The sequence below is a fragment of the Phycomyces blakesleeanus genome, assembly GCF_001638985.1.
Source record: "Phycomyces blakesleeanus NRRL 1555(-) unplaced genomic scaffold PHYBLscaffold_1, whole genome shotgun sequence".
Taxonomy (NCBI): domain Eukaryota; kingdom Fungi; phylum Mucoromycota; class Mucoromycetes; order Mucorales; family Phycomycetaceae; genus Phycomyces; species Phycomyces blakesleeanus.
The window spans coordinates 1,997,769-2,018,457 of record NW_017265134.1 but is presented as its reverse complement, the minus strand read 5'-3'; the positions used below and the strand labels follow the sequence as shown (position 1 = coordinate 2,018,457).

Sequence of the window (20,689 nt, the reverse complement as noted above, 5' to 3'; positions counted from 1 at the left end):
CCCCAACCCCTTGGACTTCAACCCCCGCTGAATCATATGAGTGCTTTCTTTCACTCTTTTTCTTCCATCTATTTTCTTCATGAGTTCTGTATCATCACACGAAGGCAGCGATAAAGACGGTTTTTTTCATAGGAGTTTCCCAGAGGGGCTTGCATCTCGTTATGCATATCTTCGTAAAACAGATTTACTTGACACATTTGAATCTAACACCAGACCTCGCGACACTGATGCCTGGAGTGTGGCTGCAACAGTAGATGACCAAGAGTCAGTTATGAGCGGTCATGGAGGCAATATGAGCATAGCAGGAAGCATAAGTAGAGTCACAACAGAAGGGAAAGAAACAGACGATGACAGGTCCACCCTGGATGGAAGCGCCCGCAATGGTGTCAGCTCGAGTAATGAACCCGCTCTTTCAATCGATAATCCAGGAATACGTTTAGAGACATTCCGTGATCTCGACATGCCATCAGCATTCCATGATAATGCCAGTGTAATTACTGGTGATGATGAAGAGAAATACCCTCGCTCAGTCGCTGCAGAGTTTGGTGACGATGGTACACGTTCTGCTGCTGGAGACTTTAGCCACATTGACAGCAGTGATGACGAGGAGCGCACGGCCGACTCTGGGTACCAAGGAAATAGTCAGGCACCTGTTGCACTTAACGATGCTATATCAGCTCCTCCTCAGCCTCAACCTAGCTTTGCATCGGCTACGAAACCTTATACAACCTTGATAGAAGAAAATGAGATGCTGAGAGAACAACTTCAGAACCTGGAACGCAGCCAGAAACAACAAATTGAGGTTATTGCAAACTTGAGGACATTGACGGCGTGTGGTGAGGAGGTGTATGGAAGAGCACTTCATATGTCCCATGCAACACCAGAGGAGCAGGATCGGCTAGGTCGTGAAACAACGGGTCTATATCTTCCTAGCACATCTTCCTTCCCAGATGCCGCAGATTATTCTTGCCAGCAAAACAATGGCTATCTCGACATGGAACGTAACGCACCTTTGTCCCACATTGTCAATGCTCGTACTCTCACTCAACGACTGGCACAACTTGCCGAATGGCTTACTCGTTTCGTCCAAGATGCTGTCGACCAAGACAAGCGAATAACTCTTGAACAATCTCTCTTTACACAAATTGTCGAGTCTTATCTGAGCTCACTTCCTTTTGGAACCGAAAAACAGGAATTGCTTAACACAGCTTACTCGGATCAAATTCGGCGATTTCAGAGCACACTTGGTTCCAACTTTTCAAAATGGTACAGACGACAGACTGTCCAATCGCTCTCCTTAAATCCTGCTACAAAGGAGTATCTTGGAGAGATGCGTACTCAAATGACAAAACATCTTGAAGATCTGCTGGCAAGCATGAGAAAGACTACAGACGATCAAGGCGATGTAATTCCAGATCGACAGCTATGGGACGATATCCTCGATCTCTGCATGGTCTTGTCATTGGAAATTCACGGTGGAGATGCTGATGTTTATGCAAAACCAATTGCGGCCGGGAGCAAATACGATGAAGAAATCATGGCGGTTGTTGGAGACAGCACCGCAGACAAGAATAAGATTGTCAAGCTTGTCGTTAGTCCACTTTTTATTGATGAGGATGAGGTTGTACTTCTTCCTGCACGCGTATTGTTGGAATAGTTTCAGTGTATTGAGTATAAGAGAGAAAGAAAGACAGACAGAAAGAAAAATAAAATAAAGTAAAATGAAATGAAATACTTGCAAAGGAGAAGTATTTACAACATCGATGGGCAGAAGAGACCAAAGAGGAAATCAAACAGATGGTTTTTTTTGTAACTCTCCTGAGCCCGTGTCCTCTTCTGCTGCTTGGTTCCCCTTTCTGTTCAAACGAAAACTTTTCATTTGTATTGTTATTTTTGATTTTTCTGTTATTATTTTTTCCCTTGTAGTTCTTTTTCTTTTCCCCTTTCTTACTCGTTTGGTTTAAGATGGTCGCTCTAGCAACTGTATCAGTTCTCAGTCGACGGTGGCGCCCTCCTACACTCTGTTCTATTACTCTTGAACAGCATCCAAATATATTTCAAATTGTATGTGCTAAATTCTAGCTGTCACTTTTTTTTTGAAAAAAAAAGAAAAAGAAAATAACCATAGCTGATATTCGTCTTGCTCTATTATCATTTGGTCATCAAAGGTACCTAAAGACTTGTTTGACGCCCGAATTGACTCACTTGATATATTTGTCCGAACCTCATGCCCGAGTATACATCTTGAGTACTATGTTTATGTCTTTACGGTTGCCTGTGTGGTATGTTCTGCTGCGTTTTCTCTTGCTGCACGCTCTGCTGGTATATCAATGTGGTATCCACTCCTGCTTCTCTTGATCCCAGCCGGTCTTAATATATGGACAAACCAGCGCCGATCTGGATTAATTGACCGGATAAGAAGTGTAAGGACGAAATTCTTTTCTTCTTTTCGCTTTATTTTTCTATTAATTCAGTCGCAAAAGGTCTTCAGTCTACTTAATATTTCTAAAATCCAAACAAACATAAAAACATATCTGATAGTTTGAGCGTGCTCTAAAAAAGACCCTCAAGGAGTTTACTAAACTTGACACCGCTGCACACCGTATCAAATGGTGTGTACGTCGTCCTAACGAACGCGACCCTTTAACTCCAGCCGAAAGAGTTGGCTTATTTTGCCTTTTGATCGAGGTAGTGGATGTAGACTCTGAGATGGAGCAAGAATCTCTACCACCTTACCAAGCAGCAGTCGATTTCACAAATTCGAATACAATGAATGGAATATTGGTACCGTCAGACTGTCTCCCTCCTAGTTACACCGAGATTACTCCGCTACCCTCAGCTGTTTACCAACGTCCTCTCCCTTTAGTGACCCCAGCATCAAGCACATCACCAATAGCACCGATTCCAGCGCAATTGTATCCTAGAAGGCATGAACCTGTTGCTTTGATGCAGACTCCCGTTGCTTCCCATAATCAATATTAGCAGAGAGCAACAACATTCATGAAGTGTAAAACTAGTCTGCGAAAGTCTTTGAGAAAATACGAATGTTAAATTAGTTTGGAGGGACAGGTTTTTATCTCTTTATATATATACTTTACTGCTAGTAATAGAGAGAGAGAGAGAGAGAGAGAGAGAGAGAGAGAAACAGGATAACTAGTCGTGGATGATCCACACACACAAAACATTCATGGTGTAAGGGGGTGGATGAAGGAGAGAGATTTCCCTTTCATATTTCCCATTCTTCTTCAACATATTTCTTTCCTTTGGACTGTAAAAACAATCGTATTACTGAAGACAATACAAGAACATGTTCTTGTCCAATGTCATATTTTAATTAATTAATTTATGTTTAGTTTATCCATGTAGAATGTATATTTCTTTATTTTGTTGTTTTCCTGTTTTTTTTTTTACATTTTAACATTTTATCACATAAACACTAGAGAAAAATTAGAACAGACAATTATGCAAAGAAGTCCGAGAATGCTATCTCCAGCACAAGCAATATCTTGTTTTATTAATTTGTTCATTTTCATTGAGCTATATATCTCTTTTTAACCCTAAATTTATTACCCTTATTTTTATATCTTACAGTTAAAAAAATAAAGCTATTAGATCTCTTAATACAAAATTCTTAATCTCAAACAGTCGAGAAAATTGGAGGACTATTGTGAAGAAATTATATATCGAAATCCAAACTATTTTGGGTCAATATATTTGCATACACAGATATGAAACATAAAAGAAAAGGGGGAGTTCAACTATTAAGTCAATTATATATAAAAATTGGCTAATGCTCTATTAGAATATAGGATTCCCAAAACATGGATTCGAAAAACAATATCCAGACAATTTATAGCCACTTGAAATTCAATCTTTTTTTTAAAAAAAAAACCCCCTTAATGAAACCCTTTTTTATTTATTTAAAGTTTAATACTTTATCAATCAATTAGCCCTTGTTTGATAAATTAAACTGCAAGAGGTACCCAAAACTTACTCTTCTATTGTTTGTCTTTTTCGTTTCTATCCCCTATTTTCTCCTTTACTTTATTTATAAATGTCTACTCACATATCATATCCAACAATCTTACGTGGGCAATATTTTCTGACAGGGAACTACCTTTTTTTTTGCCAGACTAATTTATTTATTTATTGTAGTTATTTACCTGGGATCTAATGTATTTTCTTTACTCCTTCAGGGCAAAAACGATGTGTCCTGAAATTCTTAATTCAATACTTAGATATGAAACCTTCTTTTCTATTGTACACTCATCTCATAAGAACTATTAATCAGTTGTATTAAAAAATCATCATTTTTCTGGGAGATAGCAAAGAGATTACTTTGGTCATTGCAGATTAGCAATTTGAAACCGTGCTAATAAGTACTTTCTGGAATTTACTTCAATAGGAGCCCTATTAATAAAGAATTTTACTTTTAATAGAAAAGAGAAGAATAGGTCTTTTGGTCGAGGCTGTAGGCCAAAGACCTATTCTTATTATTTGAGGAGACAGAGACTCTGACTGTGTTACCATCATCTCTTTATTTATACAAAATTTTCAGAATAAATTGTTGCTATACATATTCTGTACTCATTATCATAGTTAAGCGAATGATATTAAGAAATTAGTAAGAGGGAAGGGAAGGAAGGGGACAGCCTGAGTCTCTGTCTCCTCGAATAATAAGAATAGATCTTTGCCCTACGGCCTCGACCAAAAACCTATTATTCTTTGTTTGACAGATACTCTGACTGTGACTCCAGAGGACTACGAGAAGAAGAAGAGAAGGAGAAAGAAGAAGAAGAAAGGGCTAGCACGGAAAAGTTGCTGACAGTTTGTCAGAACAGGCGGTAAAATGTGTCAAACACAGTGGAGAGAGCCCAAGAACAATGCATAAGAATGTCGTTGATGGAAGCACCTGCAGCCAATGCAAAAGTGGAACCTAGGGCTCTTGCCCTGGGACGTGCCATACTAGCAGGTCGTGAAATTTTATTCATAACAAACCAGATATGCTTGGATATCCACTCGGCACCAATAGGGCGGTTGGGGAAATATACACCACGTACAAGCCGATAGATGCGAACATTTGAGAGAACAGGGTGTGGACGTACACAGGCGATGCAAGCAATCCGAAATTTGTAGGAGTTGTAAGTGGCAACGGGACAGAGGAGAGGGTCACTGTGAGGTTGAATAGCCATGACACGTTCAATATGACGACCAGAGCGTTTCTCCTTGGGTCACCTTTCTCCACTAAAGAATAGTTTTACTGAAATTCATATAACCGATACAAGTTAATACCAATTAACGTTTTCTGACATGAGTACCCCTGAGGGATTGAACCCACAGGACAGGGCACACACGTTATGGCAAGGTAACTTACCTAACCGTGCCCCGTCTACAACACTATGTCCAAAGAACAAATCTTTGCACATCTTCACTGCTCCCAACTTTGACAAGAATATGATTGTAGATCTTGCATCCGCTGCATGGGCTAGTACTATCCATCCAATGAGGGTCTTGTTTAATCTCAGAAAACTCGTTTCCGCAAGGGACGTGGATGATGTTCTCTCTGACCGTGTAGGCCGGATGACCTCTCTCACTCTACGTTATACTCGCTCAAAAGACCTTCTGACAGAAGCCTTCTTTACTGACCCTTCCTCCCGCACCAAAGCAACGTCTGACGAGTTGACCTATCAGAACACCCGAATCATTGCTACACTAAGATTGCCTTCTAACTGCTACATTGTTAAGGTTAATCTTTACCATATTAACGCCTGCGATCCTAGCACAGATATTCTCAAGCCCATCGAAAATGCATTCCGGCCTTTTGGCAAAATCGTTCAGCTGAGAGCTTATCTCTCACACCGTGGTACTTTCTATGGCGAAGCCACTATCTATTTAGACACCTCTGAACAAGATGAGGTCCGCAGTCTCCCAAGCCGTCTCCACCTTGGTGGGTCTCTTTCCTGCCTTGCTGAGCTCCGCTCCACCGATATCACACCTGTGTGTGGATACTGCCGAGAGGAAGGACATTATCTACGCTCCTGTACAAAACGTTCTCCTCTCGCACCTCGCACCTCACACCTTGCTGCCAATGATGCAGTGTTCTTGGTCACGCCATAGACAGTTGCGAGTGACCTACTCATCCAGACAATATCGAAGCCAAGCGCGCTACCCAAGAGCAGCAGCAGATTGCACTTGCCAATACTGCATCCCTTCCAACACACCAATACTTGGTCGCTATGATAGAGACACCTGTACCACCAGCCACATCATAAACCTTGACTCCTACCCATGCTTCACCCATTCTCAACCCACCTGCTACACACACAATATGTCGCTGTTCCATATCAGCGATGAATACTCGCGCCATGACGACCAGAAACCAGACCCCACACAACGACAATCCCCCAATTCCATTTGATACAACTATGTATGACCCAACTGGCCGTGGGCTCAATGCCAGCAAGCACTCACCAGGCACCTGAGGCCTACATAGTTGCGATGATGGCATTTACCCAGCAATTTACACTGATGACGAACTTTGACAGTCTCTTTTTAAGGCTACTCTCCAGACTCGCACCCAAGGTGCACTGCCGTATACTGATCTGGATGGTAACACACCTATGACTGATGGAACTGAAAAGTCTAACCGCTCAAGTCAACCAAGTTCATAAATGACTGTACAACATCTTCGCATAGGAACCTTGAACGTTCAAGACCTCCTCTCTACCATCAATAACCCGCAATCCCCAAAACTTCTTTTCATCTGACACCTTCGTTCCCTTTCCCCTTCCCTTTCATTACTTGCTCTCCAAGAGACTCATTTACTCCCTATACATCACTCATCTATTCACCTTACATTCCAAGCACAGACCAGCCTATGGACCCCACATTGTGGCCTTATCTCTTTCGATCCCCTCCTCCAATTATCTCAACTGCATGTTTCTCCTGACAACCGTGCACTCGTTGTCAAGGTTACATATACCGACCATCATGTTAATCCTTTTGTAGTTGTGGTCATTTATGCACCCAACATTCCTTCCCACTGGCGCACTTTCTTCTCCTCATTAGCACGCACTCTCTCTACTGTCATTTCTTCCCTGCCCGCCTTTATTCTTGGGGACTTTAACTGTGATCTTAGCCATCGTTGCAGCCATCCACCAGACTGGAAAGGATACATACAGGGTAATTGCATGAATGCCATCACTAATTCTTCTTCACCCCCACTACCCACTTTCCACAGCTCTCTCACCCGCACACACATCGACTACATTTTCCGTCCACACAGCATTGTTACCAAACGCCCTGATGTAACATTTATCAATTCTTTATGGACTGACCACTGCCTTTTTGCTGTCTCTATTCCTTTCTCTCGCCCACCAGGTCCTGGAGTTTGGAGGTTTAATACGCAATATCTCCTGCATGATGAATTTGATGCTCTCATTACTGGCTTTCTGGATAAGGCCAACTCTTTCCTCTCTCCTGACATGTCTCCCAGTTCTCGGTGGGATCATATTAAACATGCTATCAAACAGCTTGCCCTAACATACTCTAAACGAGTTCAACGTCAACTCCAAAATCAGGAACGCCATTTTCATCGTGCTCAAAATGAACTTGCAATTCATACTCGTTCTCCTCAACTTCTCTGCATTGAACATGAGCTCACCACCATACAATTGTCTCAGGCATCCACCTTGGCTGCCAGATCTGGTGCTAAATGGTGTGAAGCTGATGAGACTTCTTCAAAATATTTCTTTTGTGTACTCAAACAGTGAGCCGCTGCAAAAACCATCTCCTCTCTTGTCGACCCTGTTACTGGCATGATCTACACCTCTCCCACGGATTTGCTTGGCCATACTTGCTCTTTCTACCAATCCCTTTACTCGCCAGAACCCATTGACTATCCTGCTGCACACTCTCTTATTGACAAATTCCCACCTTCTGCCCATCTGTCTTCCACTGACTCTGCCTACCTCATTGCTGATGTCATCTTGGATGACATTCTGTCTGTCCTTAAAGCCACCCCCACCAACTCTAGTCCTGGGATGGATGGTTTGCCCTATCCACTGTGGGCTCGGCTCTTCTCTCACCTAACGGTCCAAAATCTTGCAGTTCAAGTCTATAATGATGCAATGCATGGTGTTTTTCCTCCATCTTGGCTAGAAACCATACTTGTTCTGCTATCAAAAGCCGGTGACACTACCTCTCTCCGCAACTGGCGACCCATATCTCTTATAAGCTGTGATGCTAAGTTGTTTACCAAAATGCTCACGTCCCGTTTATGACATGGTATCGACACACTCATAACACCATTCCAAACGGGTTTTATTGCAGATCGTTTTATTGCTGACAATGGTTTGCTGACATGCCTTGCCATGTCACATGCACAAATAACCCAAGACCCATGTGTTGCCCTTCTTTTGGATCAGGGGAAGGCCTATGACCATGTCCACCCTGCATATCCATCTTGTCCTGGCCAGAGCCGGTTTCCCCACAATTTTTGTTGACTCCATCTGTGATCTCTTCTTCTCTACTCAAATCTACATGAATGTGAATGGGCACATATCTTCTTCTTTTCTACAAAGCCAGGGGCTACGTCAAGGTGATTCTCTCTCCCCCTTGCTGTTTAACCTGGCCTTCAACCCTTTGCTTAGATCTATTCTTGCTTCTCCTGCCATATGTGGTTTCCAATTTCTGGTTCCGCCATCTCTCTCATCGTCCTCTCCTGAGCTCTCACCACCTCCACTCAAACTTCTTGCCTATGCCAATGACCTTCTCGTCTTTCTTTCTCTGCCTGCTGAGATGAGTGGCCTACTCAACCTTTTGCATATATTTGGCTTAGCCTCTAATGCAAAAGTCAATCTCCATAAGACAGTTGCTGTTGCTATGTCTGGACAATTTCATCCGGATTGGGGCCCTGTATTGGATGCTGCTGATATTCACAGTCAACATGACCATCACTCCGCCACTGCCATCCGTTATCTAGGTTTCCCATTGAGCTCACATCTGTCCCAGCTTGAGACCTTCCGTGCGGCTTTACTGGGCAAGCTTAGAAACCATTGCATGCTACTTTCTCAAAGATGCTTGTCCATTCGTGGTAAAAGTATTGTGGCAAACTTACTTCTTCTCAGCTCAGTATGGCATGTGATATATGTGACTCCTGCACCGCTATCTTTCTTTGCTGCCATTCGCACTCATATTTGCTCATTCCTGCAACTGGATTTTGATAGCCCTAGTTGGCTGCTTCTCTGTCTGCCACGCAAATCAAGCGGTTTGGGCCTGATTGATCCTGATTATCAACAATAAGCTCTTCAATTGTGTTGGATTCTTCCTATCTTTCATTCTTCCTCTTTTTCTTCTACTTCCTTTATACTGCCATACCTCGAATTTATACTTCCTCTAAACTTTTGCGCTCCTTCTGCCAGTATTGCACTTTTGCTTCCCTGTAGTAGTGCAACTTGCCTGACTTCACTTCTTCTACTGCATCGCGCTTGTACCTCACTTCTTCCAGCTTCTCTCCCATCCAACTTGCAATTGCCACCAACTGTGGTACAATACTTCCCATTAACTTCAATATAGATGAGCGTACCACCCTTTGTTGACTCTTCTCTGAACCTGAAAACAATTCTGGTCCCTGACACATTTTCTCTGGAGACTGATGACCGTCTTGTCTGCAAGGTTTGTGATACATTTTCTCAGGCACGTAATTATATTGGTCATTTCTTTCAACAGATTGATTCTGGCAGGATGGTCCTCTGTCCTTGGTTTATCTCTTGCCTTGAACATCAACCTTCTACTGATACCCCTTCCCCCGATCTTTCCTCACTTCTTTCTTTGGTACAGTTGGACAGCAGTAGTTTGGGTAAAGCTAGCACCGGATCTCTTCAATGCTATCTTTACCCGCAAGTGCCCTCATCTTTAAATTTGTCTGTCCAATGGTGTAAATTCTGGTCTGTCTCTATCCCCCACTACTGTCGCACAGTCTGGTGGAAAATGCTTTGGGATAGAACGCCAACCCAAAAACGTCTCAACCTATTTATACCTTGACGCTTCCCCAGCTCATCTTGCATCTTTTGTCAAGATGCTACTGAAGATCAGTATCACTTTTTCTTTGGCTGTTCTATCAAACGCTAGGTGTGGAACATCATTCTCTCTCGCTTTTGCCTGGCCTGGAACCTTGCTGAAATCTGTCTTCTCCTTACCAGAGGCAGCTTCCTATGACATTTCTCTCATCAAGGCCTTTGGATTCTCCTTTCCGCTGTCACTACTAAAGCGATTTGGAGTACTCATTGGAAATTTGTTTTTGATGACCAACCCTTTCTGTCAGGTGTTATGTCACAAAAAGCGTCTAATGTAATAGAAAAACACATCGGTACACTAGCTTAAGTATTTCTTGTCTAATTTCCTCTCCTGTTTCATTCCGTTTTTTTTCTTATATTTTCGTATTTCCTTCCCCTTGTCTCTCTATCTCTTATCTGTTCAATTAAGTCCACTTTGATGGCATTTTAAAAGCTGCATGCAGAGCGTGACAGCAGATCAATAAAATACTAAAAAAAAAGTTTCTTCTTGGGTGCAATGATGATGACGCACAGAATGACATTGTCAACAGATATGTGTACATCATCAACCCTTTCAAGATCGGCTGGTTGCAGAAAGCCACAAACTGCAAGAAGCCAACACAACTTATGGGTAAGAGCAATGGGAATGGGTTGGTTGTTAGGACCAACGTTGCAAAGGAAGGGTATAACTAGCACAATGTCAAAAACAAGATGGTGAAACAACAGTTTTTTTTTGTAAAGAGGAACGAGTCCTTGTATTTAGTGTGTGTTAAGAAAGGAACACAATTATTTTGGATTGTTTTTGGTGTTTGAAGAAAATAGAAATATAGGTTTAAGGGAAGTCTATGTTAAATCTAAGTCAGAGGAAAGGTGCGAAACAAAGGTGTCTATTTTAGAGTTAATTGAGGAGGTCTGGAAAGGTCTGCTATCAAAAACAAAGCTTCAGTGAGTGCACCACAGAGCAAGGATGATGCTGCTAATTATTTGATATAAGTGGATATGTAATACAGATAATGGATGGTCAGACATTTTTAGAGAATAGTGTGCAATGGATATCAAATGTTGATGGGGATAGTTCAAAGTACTTAATCTATGGAGTTTTCCACACCGTCCATTTTTGTAGACACTGGTAGAGAAAATGAGAAAGTGTGTCCACCTCAGACAAGCAAATGGGACAGTTGAGTGACAAATATGATTGGTACACAACTGTGAAGGGTGTATTAACATGACATGCAGTTAAGTATAGCTCGATACCATATGTTTCTGGATGTGTGATAGATGGAAAAGGCCCAAAATAAATGTCATTGTTTAGCTTGCAATGGGAGGGGCACAAGAGGAGATTGAGTGTGATCTCGGCATGCCTCCCAAAATCGGTTGGTTGCAAAGTCAGATAAGTGTTTACATCCAGTTTGGAGGGCTCCAACAAATGGCTTGCAATCTATAATCAAAAGGTTAACTGGCAGTAGCAATTCAGGATAGTCATTGGGAGGTAAAGTAGCACGCCAAAAAAAATGCGTGAGCTCAGCAGTTGCATTATCAAGGACCCAAAACAGCTTAGCAATCAGATATGACAAGGTGGACTGTTTGGTTTGCGTTTGGGGGCAGATAGCTTGCAGGTTCTGATCAAAGATTAAAGCATCAGAAGCATTAAGACGCTTTCAGCCAGAGGTGACAGGTGCAGAAGAAGCTGTGTAGGTTACAACATTCAGCAGCTTCAGAGAATGACAAGTGGTTTAGCTCAGAGTGAGAAGTAAAAATTTTTGTGGGATAAAGTCCATTGCGCCAATAAGAGTAGAAAGTACACTGTTCTTTGTCCATAAAGCAGGAATACGCAGTCTAGAAAACAATAAAGGAAGGCAAGAGTCCCTAAAGGACGTGTGGAGGTGAAAAAAGTACTTTATCTAAGGGGTGACAAACGATACTGAGGGGTGGTCATCAAGAATTGATTGTAGTTGTGGTATTTCAGGTACGAAACAATAGAAAAATAAAATATTTGATAATAGAGACGTATCGAAATACTTTGAGACTGTATATAAGTTGTCTTTATTCATAAATAAAAAGTGTCCCTTTTTATAAGAAAACACAATCTGCTCTTGTCATTACGTCTTAGTTTCTTAAGGCTTTCTTCCTTTACTATATTTGGTTATTAGAGTGTATTTACTGCTTAACTAGTGTCGGTGTTACAATTATGACATCAAGTCATAAATCGTACTTCTTTAGCTTTTAGCTATTCTTTTCTCTTTTATACTAGAGCTTTAGGACTTCCTACTAAATTAGCTCCATATCGATCTGACACAGTTTACCTGGCAGTATGATATAATTATCTTAACAATCTTTAAGATATTATCTACAGTACTAACTGTAATAATTATTGGGCTGATTACTTAATCGTTTATATATATTTTATACTGACAAGATGATAGCTACTATGCTATCCCAATATGAATATGTTCTTATATGTGATAAATCCAACATCCGAGTGTCTGGATCACCACAGTAGTCATCGCATAGTCAGAGCTTTTTGTTGAATCTGAGAGTCCAATACACCTAGACCTCCTTGCAGTTTTGGAAATCATAGAGTAGACAAACTTGTTATAGAGAACATACACTGCTAGAGGAACTGATCTACAATGAATCGGAGTTTGTCAAAAAACTTTTGGGAGATTGGTATTATTCAAAGAACATGCCAAACATGGGAAAGAATCAATGTGCTCACTACAGTAGCTTGACCTAGGACCAAGAGTGATTGTTGCAGATACATGCTACAGGATGAGTCAACTGTATTCAAGAGTGAGGTGCAGAATTTATCTCTTTGTGCAAGAGATGATATCAATGTAAAGCCCAAATATGTAAGAGTGGTTAGGTAAGTACGATTATGACATGAGGTAATAAGCTTTTGTTATAGGTGTATATGCCACTCTGAGAGTAAGTTACCAGACAAGTATAAGGCTTGTGCCTTATGCATCTTAATTTGCGCATTTGAGGCTCTGAAATAAGTTTTCAGGTGTCTGTGTAGAGTATCAAGATCAGATGATGTCTTAAAAAATATAAGAATGTCATTTGCATAAGTTAAGTATTTGAGGGGTAGCAGTGGGGATTGGTCAGTGTGATTGTCAATAGGCAGACCAAATCCTAAAAGAAATTTATCAGCAGTTAGCTGGCAAATCAAAGGTTTGAAAGCAAGGCTGAACAGAACAGAGAACAGCAGCTCACCTTGTTGTGGCCCTCAATTTTGTACAATTGATGCTGACAAAAAACCGTTGACATTGATCAAGATATTTGTAGAGAAAAATAATTGTGAGATACAGTGCACTATTGTGTCAGAGAACCGGAATTTTTGAAGAACTAATCTCAAATACTCAGGGTAGACATAATTGTATGCTTTTTCTTGGTTAAGTATCAGATTGATTGAGATATCAGAAGTGTGTTGGGCGTGTTCTATAACCATATGAGCCATGAGTCTATTGTCAGCTATAAATCATTCTTTCACAAACCCAGTCTAGTAGTGATTGACAAGGGAGTTTAAGGCATCTATAATTCAGGTGTTAAGTAGACAAATACACACGTTTGCATCAGCATTGATCAGTACTATAGGCCACCAGTTTTTAAGACTGAAGAGATCCTCTTTCTTTGGGAGGAGTGACAAGCAGGTGGAGCTCCAAGAAAATAGAAAGACTCCTTTGTTGAGAGTGTTATTGTAAATGTTTGTTAATAGTGTGAAATATCTGTCTTTGTAAAACAAGAAAGAGAATCTCATAGGACACACCATCTAGGCCAGAACTGCTACGATGGGGGAAGCGGTTAACTGCAGCACAGATATCATCAAATGTTAGTGAACATGTCATTGAGAATTGAGTGGCTTCACTCAAGAATTTCTCAGGAGGGATATGATTGAGTAGATATTCAACTGACAAGTTTTTAATTGAATTGACAGTATACAACTTCTCATAGAAGTGCATGGCCGCATCTGTTATGGTATCGGATGTGGTGCACAAGGCCTCTGAGGCAGGGTGACACAAAAAAAATATCTTTTTTAATGGTCTTTGCCAAGATTGCTCTTATCAGGTACCTGGCTGAACGTTCACCATTTTCTCTCCAGTGTTTTTAGGCTCACATGGTCAGTATTTCGACAGTTTCCTGTTGAATAATAGACATTTGGCATTTCACTATGGAAAGCTGGGTGTTGCAAATATTGTTTATCTTAAATTTACACATAAGATGGTTTTGCTTGCTTTGAAGAGCTTTTTCTTGTTGTGTCTGCCAAGCTGTGAAGCCACGAGTGTGTTTCTTAGCAATCCATTGGACTGTGACCTTAACCTTTTCCCATTGGTTTTGATGTGCAACACCAATTGTCTTAAGTACGTCAGACAATGGGAAAGTTGATGAAGTGGAGACAGAGGATGTGGTAGGCACCCGCCACTGGTTTTCTTTTCTTTTTTCTTAAACCAACATTTATATCTTAACAATTTTACAGAATTCTTACCTTAAACAACAAAACACACCACATCATGACAAAAAAATAGAATAATTAGCTAGAAAAGATATAGGGAAAAGGGGATACTTAAAGTGTATTACTATATATATTATTTACTGAAAATAAAAGCGCAGCTCGGAGAGCCTAATATCACATTCTCTGTCTCTACTTCGTCAACTTTCCCATTTGTATAAATACTCATTGCACTTAATCCTCTAAAGATCAAGCAAACAACACGTTAAATAAAAAAATCTCTTCTTTTTTCTCTTATCTGTTTTCCCCTGTTTCATTCTGCCTTGTCTTGTTCCTGACACTGATAAGTTATACATTATTATGACTTGAAGATCCTATCTCCATGTCATGTACAGAGTAAGTTGTGTGTTTGTCTGGTAAGCAAAGAAGTCGACTTGGTGTGAACTCACAACAAGACCAAGTGACAAAAGAAGGTGTGGCAAATATGTCATTCTAACTGGTGGGTACGTTAGTGAGACAGAGAGTTCACAGAGTTGAAAGGAGAAGGTACATAGGCTAGGTAAAGCCAAGTGCCAGTGGCCAAGCAATGGTACCAAACTTTGGTGGCAAGTGACATGTCATAAGCAGACTAAGTCCCCCCAAAGTGGTTCATGTAGGCAATGGCAGTGTTGTTGTCACTGTAGACACATATGGATTTTTCCAGAAGAACAGACCAGTGAGTGACCTTCGAGATTGTACATTATGAATGAAATTGGTGTGGTAATACTACTAATTTGCATGAAATTTGATGGCTGGCCACACTATGCTAAAGCAGGGAAAATTGGTAGTAAATGAGCTATGGTTGCCACTAATTATAGTGGTATTGCTACTAATTTACTGGATAGTAAAGCAGCATGTTTGATCAACTTAGTCTCAAACAGATTGATAGTAAAAAGATGGTTTTTTTGTATTGTTTATTGGATGTAAATTTCCTTATGTGATATCTATCTATACATGTATTTAGAAGATTAGATCTAAATACCTTTCTGCTTCAACTCGTCAAATAGCTAAGGTGGCTATTACGGCTGTTAAGTTGGGTTGAATGGTATTTTATCAAACACTAGTCTGAAGTAAGCAGACCATATGGCACTCAGAGTGCAGCCTAGTACCGTATGTACATTGACAATAGTGTTTGTGAGTTGTATTGAGAATAGAGAGCAAGACATACAGAGTTGTTCAAAATTCAGTGTAGCAGGGTTAGAAATGAATCTGTTAGTAATAATATTCCATACTGATCTTTTTGAAGGGTACTCTCAAAAGAGATGCCAATAATCTTCTGGATTGTTGCAAATTATACAATTTGAACTGTCAACATCCTTGACTCTCCTGTCATATAGTCTTTGACGGCATGAGATTTTTTGATGTATCAGTCTCCACCAGATTGTGAAGCCATTGGGTGGAATACTGGAGTTCCAAAATGTGCGCCAGTGGTTTTCTGGGGCACTAAGAAAGGGAGGTGGAAGGGCTGCTATAGGGATACGAATATATGATCAAATCTGTTTAGGTGTGAATTAGTGAATATAGAGCACCTCCTCTAGGCCTGGAGACAGGAAACCATTAAAATGGTGAGGAGGAGTCAGGAAGAATGAAGCTATTATAGAGTCTGGGGGCTAGCTAGCCGAGTTGGTAAGGACAGAGAGCCACTCAATTAGCTGCAGTTTGCCATGATCTAGAAGTGAAAAGGCTGAGCCGATAGCACTTCTAGCCTTCCAAAGTTTCTAGTCTCTTCTTTGAAAAATGCACCCAATGGTATAATCATAAGTGTATGCATCAGAAACACGCAATCTGCCACACAAGAGGAAAATTGATAATAACTGACGAGGGTCCAGTGAGACTACAAGTAGGAGCTGTTGTGTCATTACTGCGTTGGGTACTGGCCAGTTGAGTAAAAGTATGGTAGTAAATTCATATATGGAAAAATTGGTGGTAAATTTGGTGGTAAATTTGGTGGATTTTATTTTTATTTATATGCTTGCTGCGCAGTAGAATATACAATAGAAATATACAATTAAATATACAATGGGTTGTACAATATACTATACTATATACTATGGAAAAAAAAGTGGTTAGACTAGTAGTTTGACTGATGGTTTGACTGGTGGTTTTTTGCAAGTTCTCCATTCAAACCACTGTTGAGTTTAAACAAAAATAAATGACTTTCTGTACTCTGTTCTTTAATATATTGTTTGTATAACATAGCCATATTCTTTTCTTAGTATTGGCTTTTCTATTGGATGTGGTTTCTTTTATTTATTGTATAAAGCTTATACGTCATTGGATACTTTTATTTGGTACCCTCTTATATGACAATTATTGTTTTAAAATATAGATTAACTAGACATTTTATTGGACACAATTTATTTTTGTTATTATTGCTCTAAAGAAAATAGCTGTCTATTGGATTATATTTATAAGAATTATTGTTTGATTTAATAATTATGCTTTTATTAGGTATTATTAAAGAAAAAAAAGCTTTTATTTTTCATTTTATTGGATATTAATATAAGAAAAAGTTTTTATTGTTTGTTTTATTGGGTGTTATTATACAAAAAAAATTAATATTCATTTTATTGGCTATAAACTACACTATATTCTAAGTTAGTATAGTAGAGTATCTCATTCAATTTTATTACATTCGATTACTTATGAGACTACAATCTTCTATAATGGTCTCTCCAGAGATAAGAGATTCTCGAGGCAGATGTCCAGTTTTCATGGCATCTGATAAGGTTGATACCAGCATCCTTCATCAACATTGTATGTTTAGTACACATTTGTTTTCTAACCATTACTGGTATAGACCTCCAGCTAGGACAAGAACCAAGATCCTTCACCAAAGGATGGACAGCCAACTCATCACAAATAATCTTTGTAGATACTTGAAGAGTGGCCTTCTCTTCATTGTTTATCTCAATACCAAGATCTTCACTCATCATTTTGAAGACGTGCTTCAAAGTTATATCCCAGGTATTTGGAATAGGTGCACGGATAAGACTGTTGCAAGGCTATTGGATTACATGTTAATACATATTTCTTTTATTTTATTTTTGACTTACAATGTCAGTGGCAGAAGGTACTGTCTTTTGCTTAGAAAATCCTCTGTTGTCCAGTTGACTCTGGAGGTAGTCAATCTTCAAATTCAACTCTTCTCTTGTAGAATTCAATTCCAGTTTGATTATGTCCTGTCCTGTCTTCAAAAAGATTATTTTACTGTGCATAGCTTGTAGTAAAGATATGATCTGGATTTCTGTGTTATTCATGTTAAGAGTTTAGTTTGTGTAAGCAAAAAAATGGTTGTGAAAGGAGAATAAAGAGTGAAAAAAATTTCTATCATCTATTATTAGTTTCATATTAATTAGCTTAACTTTTTTATCTCAGTCAATATTAATTTTGACTTACTATAGTTATATTGACAGCTAATATGCAATGTTTTAGATTCTGTTTCTGAGTTTATACTCATATTATCTATGTCATTATTATCTTGAAGCTATTATATCTACACAAAACTCAAAGTTATTAAGTATAAAGACATCATTTAAAACGAATTACTGATACTCATACCTTTACTTCAAAATGTTATTTTCAACCTTTAAAAATGTTCTCAATTACAAAGCGTAGTAGTTACAAGTGCAGATTCTGCAATACATTTTATACTAACACAAGAAAAGTCAATTTATACAGAATTCAGTGTATGAAAACCTGTTCTTCAAACATAGTTAATTTTGAGATTTCCCAACCCATTTCTGTCTCTCAGCAAACCAAAGTTGCATCAAGCATTGTACCTGGATACATCTCTGAGTAAGTCTATGAAAGACATACACACTGTTAGAACAAGTAATTAATTATATTATTATCTTTATGAACAAGCAGAGAAAATACAGCCACAATTGATAATCAAACTGTGAATGCCTTCAATAATGGTGACAACAATAATGATCAGCCCATGGTAAGATATATACATATATCTATGTATCTATATCTATAACACTAATTACTATTTACCTTAATAAAGTATGATGCCAATCTGAATCATGCCATGAATGACATTCACGTCAAAACCTTTTCTCTGATATTTGATTTCAGTCAACTAACTCCCATTCCTAACAATGACAATGTAAAAAATCTTGAGTTCATTAAGATAATCAAGAATTTTGGAATTTCACATGAAGCACATGGAATGATTGCTTGTCATTTCAACAAGATTCTAGAGACATCTAATGACATAACATACAGAGCATACTTTTCATACCTTAGAGATAAACTTCTTGAGAGATTTTTTTCTGTAAAAGAAGATAAGTATGACATCTGTTATAACGATTATAAACTTTACAATGACAGTCATGAGACAGTGTGTCCTAATTGTGGTGGACCATCAAACACCATTTTCGATTTCCAACTGATGCCTTTCTGAGGGCATACTGGCACTCTTTCACTCCTCAGCATGCAACCTGTTTTCTAGACTGCTATGGATTTTCCACGTCAAATAGTTGAACCCACTGAAGTCAACCTGATTGGTGCTTGGTAATCTGGTAAACTGTCTCACACATCTGAGGCATGCACAAGTACTGTTGTGGATGGTGAATCCACTGGTCTTCCTGGTGGCGGGGATGTCACAGACAATCATATGTAATGCGGCACATACATTAACACCAGCTGGGCACTCAAAGGTTGGGATGGTTATCCCCGTAAACAACTGCAGCAATTCATCAACTATTGGCTTTGAATAGTGGTTAATCTCTTTGGTCTTTGGCTCCTTAGGGCCAGGCATCAAACCAACAAGGATGACATTTTCAGGCTTAAATCTTTCCTCATAAGGCAAGTTATTTATCGCAAGGTAGATAGCTCCAGTTGAATATGTAATACCATCCAATGGCTGGAACCAGTTGATGTTCATTGTTAGCATCAATGAACGAGGTTCATTCACAAACAATACGCCACTTTGGTCCTTTAGCTCCTTCTATATAGCACCATCATAGATGTTGCATAGTGTATCTACGACCTTAAGCTCTTTGTTCTATTGTCTGATTTTTTGCTCGAACCCAGAACAAAGAAAGAAAACTTGTAATAATCTCTGGATAGAGTTGTAGACGTATGATTGCTTGGCTACCATAGCATCAGAAGATGAAACCTTCATCAATTCACAATTGCATGCTGATCGAGAACCATGCTTTTTGAAGTTGCAATGAGTAGGGAGAGGCACATCTTGTTCATAAACCTTGTGGCAGTCTTCACATACAACAGACTTCTTGATACCATTGGCGTAATTGGAAAAACCAGTCATTCTTTGCAGGTCAATAAGACTTGTTGGTAATTGGAAATCTTTGCTGTACATCTTGAGTAATTGATTGATAAATTCAATCAATACGGCAGCACCTTTGTTAACAACATAACGTGAGATAAAAAGAACGGCAAAGGTAGCAATGAACCGATAGACAGGGTTTTCAGACATGTTAGGAGCATCAAATGGGTCTATTTAAAATTAACAAAAATAAATTAGAATAAATTTTCTTTAGGTCTGTTTTTAAGAAAACAAAATCATTTATGACTGACCTTCATTAGCAAACTCTTCAACGCCTGTCTCGACACCTTCTTTTTTACCACTGCCAGAGTCAGAGTTCATGTCTCTTTCAATGTCAGAGTCATTGCCATTGACCTTGCTGATCTCATCGTCTACCGAGACATTGTCCACCATTGTGGCGGCATTCAAATCAGGTGAGTCGGCCTGATAGTCTATTTTTTCAATGGATTCAGATTGACAGGTTGGGATATATACAAATATAGATTAGTTTAGCTTATTGTCTCTACTGGTTTTCAAATATTTTTTTTTCTTTTCTTACATTGGGTATCAACGTTCATCATTTGTTCTTCTTACACAGCTGTGTTTCATTAAAATTAAAAAAATAAAGAAGTTATTACTCAGTAATCGAAAAATAAACCCTGAATATAACATACTATTTGCCAATCTTTAAACCATATCCAGTCTCTCGATTCTCTCAAGCTCATCTTTTTTAATATGGCACTCAGTGGTTCTGCTTGTCACCAATGAGTATCTCTGTGAATTTCTGCTACATTGAGCACAACGGCAGACAACATTATGGCTGTAGGAGATAGAAGACATTTTATGTGTTTTGTTTGATGTGATTTATTG

General features: G+C 39.3%; 11 protein-coding genes across 11 annotated transcripts; 6 read left to right on the top strand and 5 right to left on the bottom strand.

Annotated features, from left to right (window-relative positions):
* The first annotated feature begins 70 nt into the window (after positions 1-70).
* PHYBLDRAFT_76865 (hypothetical protein) lies at positions 71-1,729 on the top strand. Its single transcript, XM_018443196.1, has one exon. The coding sequence runs from the start codon at positions 80-82 to the stop codon at positions 1,655-1,657; it is 1,578 nt and encodes a 525-aa protein (XP_018298925.1). The 5' UTR covers positions 71-79; the 3' UTR covers positions 1,658-1,729.
* Positions 1,730-1,756: 27 nt separating this feature from the next.
* On the top strand, positions 1,757-2,982 carry PHYBLDRAFT_184462 (hypothetical protein; the record flags this gene model as incomplete). The annotated part of the gene is made up of 3 exons (XM_018438938.1): positions 1,757-2,064; positions 2,169-2,423; positions 2,542-2,982. Exons 1-3 carry the CDS (start codon positions 1,966-1,968, stop codon positions 2,980-2,982), a joined length of 795 nt encoding a protein of 264 aa, XP_018298924.1. The 5' UTR covers positions 1,757-1,965.
* A 1,850-nt stretch (positions 2,983-4,832) lies between these two features.
* Positions 4,833-5,192, bottom strand: PHYBLDRAFT_138438 (hypothetical protein; the record flags this gene model as incomplete). Its single annotated transcript, XM_018430003.1, has 1 exon — positions 4,833-5,192. One exon carries the CDS (start codon positions 5,190-5,192, stop codon positions 4,833-4,835), a length of 360 nt encoding a protein of 119 aa, XP_018298923.1.
* Positions 5,193-5,310: 118 nt separating this feature from the next.
* PHYBLDRAFT_138437 (hypothetical protein) lies at positions 5,311-6,418 on the top strand (the record flags this gene model as incomplete). Its single annotated transcript, XM_018430002.1, has 2 exons — positions 5,311-6,098; positions 6,157-6,418. 2 exons carry the CDS (start codon positions 5,311-5,313, stop codon positions 6,416-6,418), a joined length of 1,050 nt encoding a protein of 349 aa, XP_018298922.1.
* Positions 6,419-7,985: 1,567 nt separating this feature from the next.
* PHYBLDRAFT_94810 (hypothetical protein) lies at positions 7,986-8,279 on the top strand (the record flags this gene model as incomplete). The annotated part of the gene is made up of 1 exon (XM_018443866.1): positions 7,986-8,279. A coding segment is annotated over one exon (294 nt), but the record flags the coding sequence as incomplete, so codon positions are not given.
* A 1,297-nt stretch (positions 8,280-9,576) lies between these two features.
* On the top strand, positions 9,577-10,748 carry PHYBLDRAFT_138434 (hypothetical protein; the record flags this gene model as incomplete). The annotated part of the gene is made up of 3 exons (XM_018430001.1): positions 9,577-9,903; positions 9,980-10,324; positions 10,557-10,748. The coding sequence occupies 3 exons, from the start codon at positions 9,577-9,579 to the stop codon at positions 10,746-10,748; spliced, it is 864 nt and encodes a 287-aa protein (XP_018298920.1).
* A 608-nt stretch (positions 10,749-11,356) lies between these two features.
* PHYBLDRAFT_61924 (hypothetical protein) lies at positions 11,357-13,512 on the bottom strand (the record flags this gene model as incomplete). The annotated part of the gene is made up of 4 exons (XM_018440876.1): positions 11,357-11,674; positions 12,359-12,402; positions 12,990-13,187; positions 13,314-13,512. 4 exons carry the CDS (start codon positions 13,510-13,512, stop codon positions 11,357-11,359), a joined length of 759 nt encoding a protein of 252 aa, XP_018298919.1.
* Positions 13,513-15,794: 2,282 nt separating this feature from the next.
* PHYBLDRAFT_138431 (hypothetical protein) lies at positions 15,795-16,400 on the bottom strand (the record flags this gene model as incomplete). The annotated part of the gene is made up of 2 exons (XM_018430000.1): positions 15,795-15,984; positions 16,285-16,400. The coding sequence occupies 2 exons, from the start codon at positions 16,398-16,400 to the stop codon at positions 15,795-15,797; spliced, it is 306 nt and encodes a 101-aa protein (XP_018298918.1).
* Positions 16,401-17,192: 792 nt separating this feature from the next.
* On the bottom strand, positions 17,193-17,801 carry PHYBLDRAFT_61923 (hypothetical protein; the record flags this gene model as incomplete). Its single annotated transcript, XM_018440875.1, has 2 exons — positions 17,193-17,546; positions 17,598-17,801. 2 exons carry the CDS (start codon positions 17,799-17,801, stop codon positions 17,193-17,195), a joined length of 558 nt encoding a protein of 185 aa, XP_018298917.1.
* Positions 17,802-18,232: 431 nt separating this feature from the next.
* PHYBLDRAFT_138429 (hypothetical protein) lies at positions 18,233-18,941 on the top strand (the record flags this gene model as incomplete). Its single annotated transcript, XM_018429999.1, has 4 exons — positions 18,233-18,339; positions 18,412-18,487; positions 18,554-18,823; positions 18,891-18,941. The coding sequence occupies 4 exons, from the start codon at positions 18,233-18,235 to the stop codon at positions 18,939-18,941; spliced, it is 504 nt and encodes a 167-aa protein (XP_018298916.1).
* Positions 18,942-19,084: 143 nt separating this feature from the next.
* On the bottom strand, positions 19,085-19,363 carry PHYBLDRAFT_102425 (hypothetical protein; the record flags this gene model as incomplete). The annotated part of the gene is made up of 1 exon (XM_018427721.1): positions 19,085-19,363. A coding segment is annotated over one exon (279 nt), but the record flags the coding sequence as incomplete, so codon positions are not given.
* Between the last annotated feature and the right edge of the window lie 1,326 nt (positions 19,364-20,689).

Excerpts from the sequence above, each read along its gene's own strand:
- PHYBLDRAFT_76865 (XM_018443196.1), top strand. The coding sequence starts at position 80 with ATGAGTTCTGTATCATCACACGAAGGCAGCGATAAAGACGGTTTTTTT.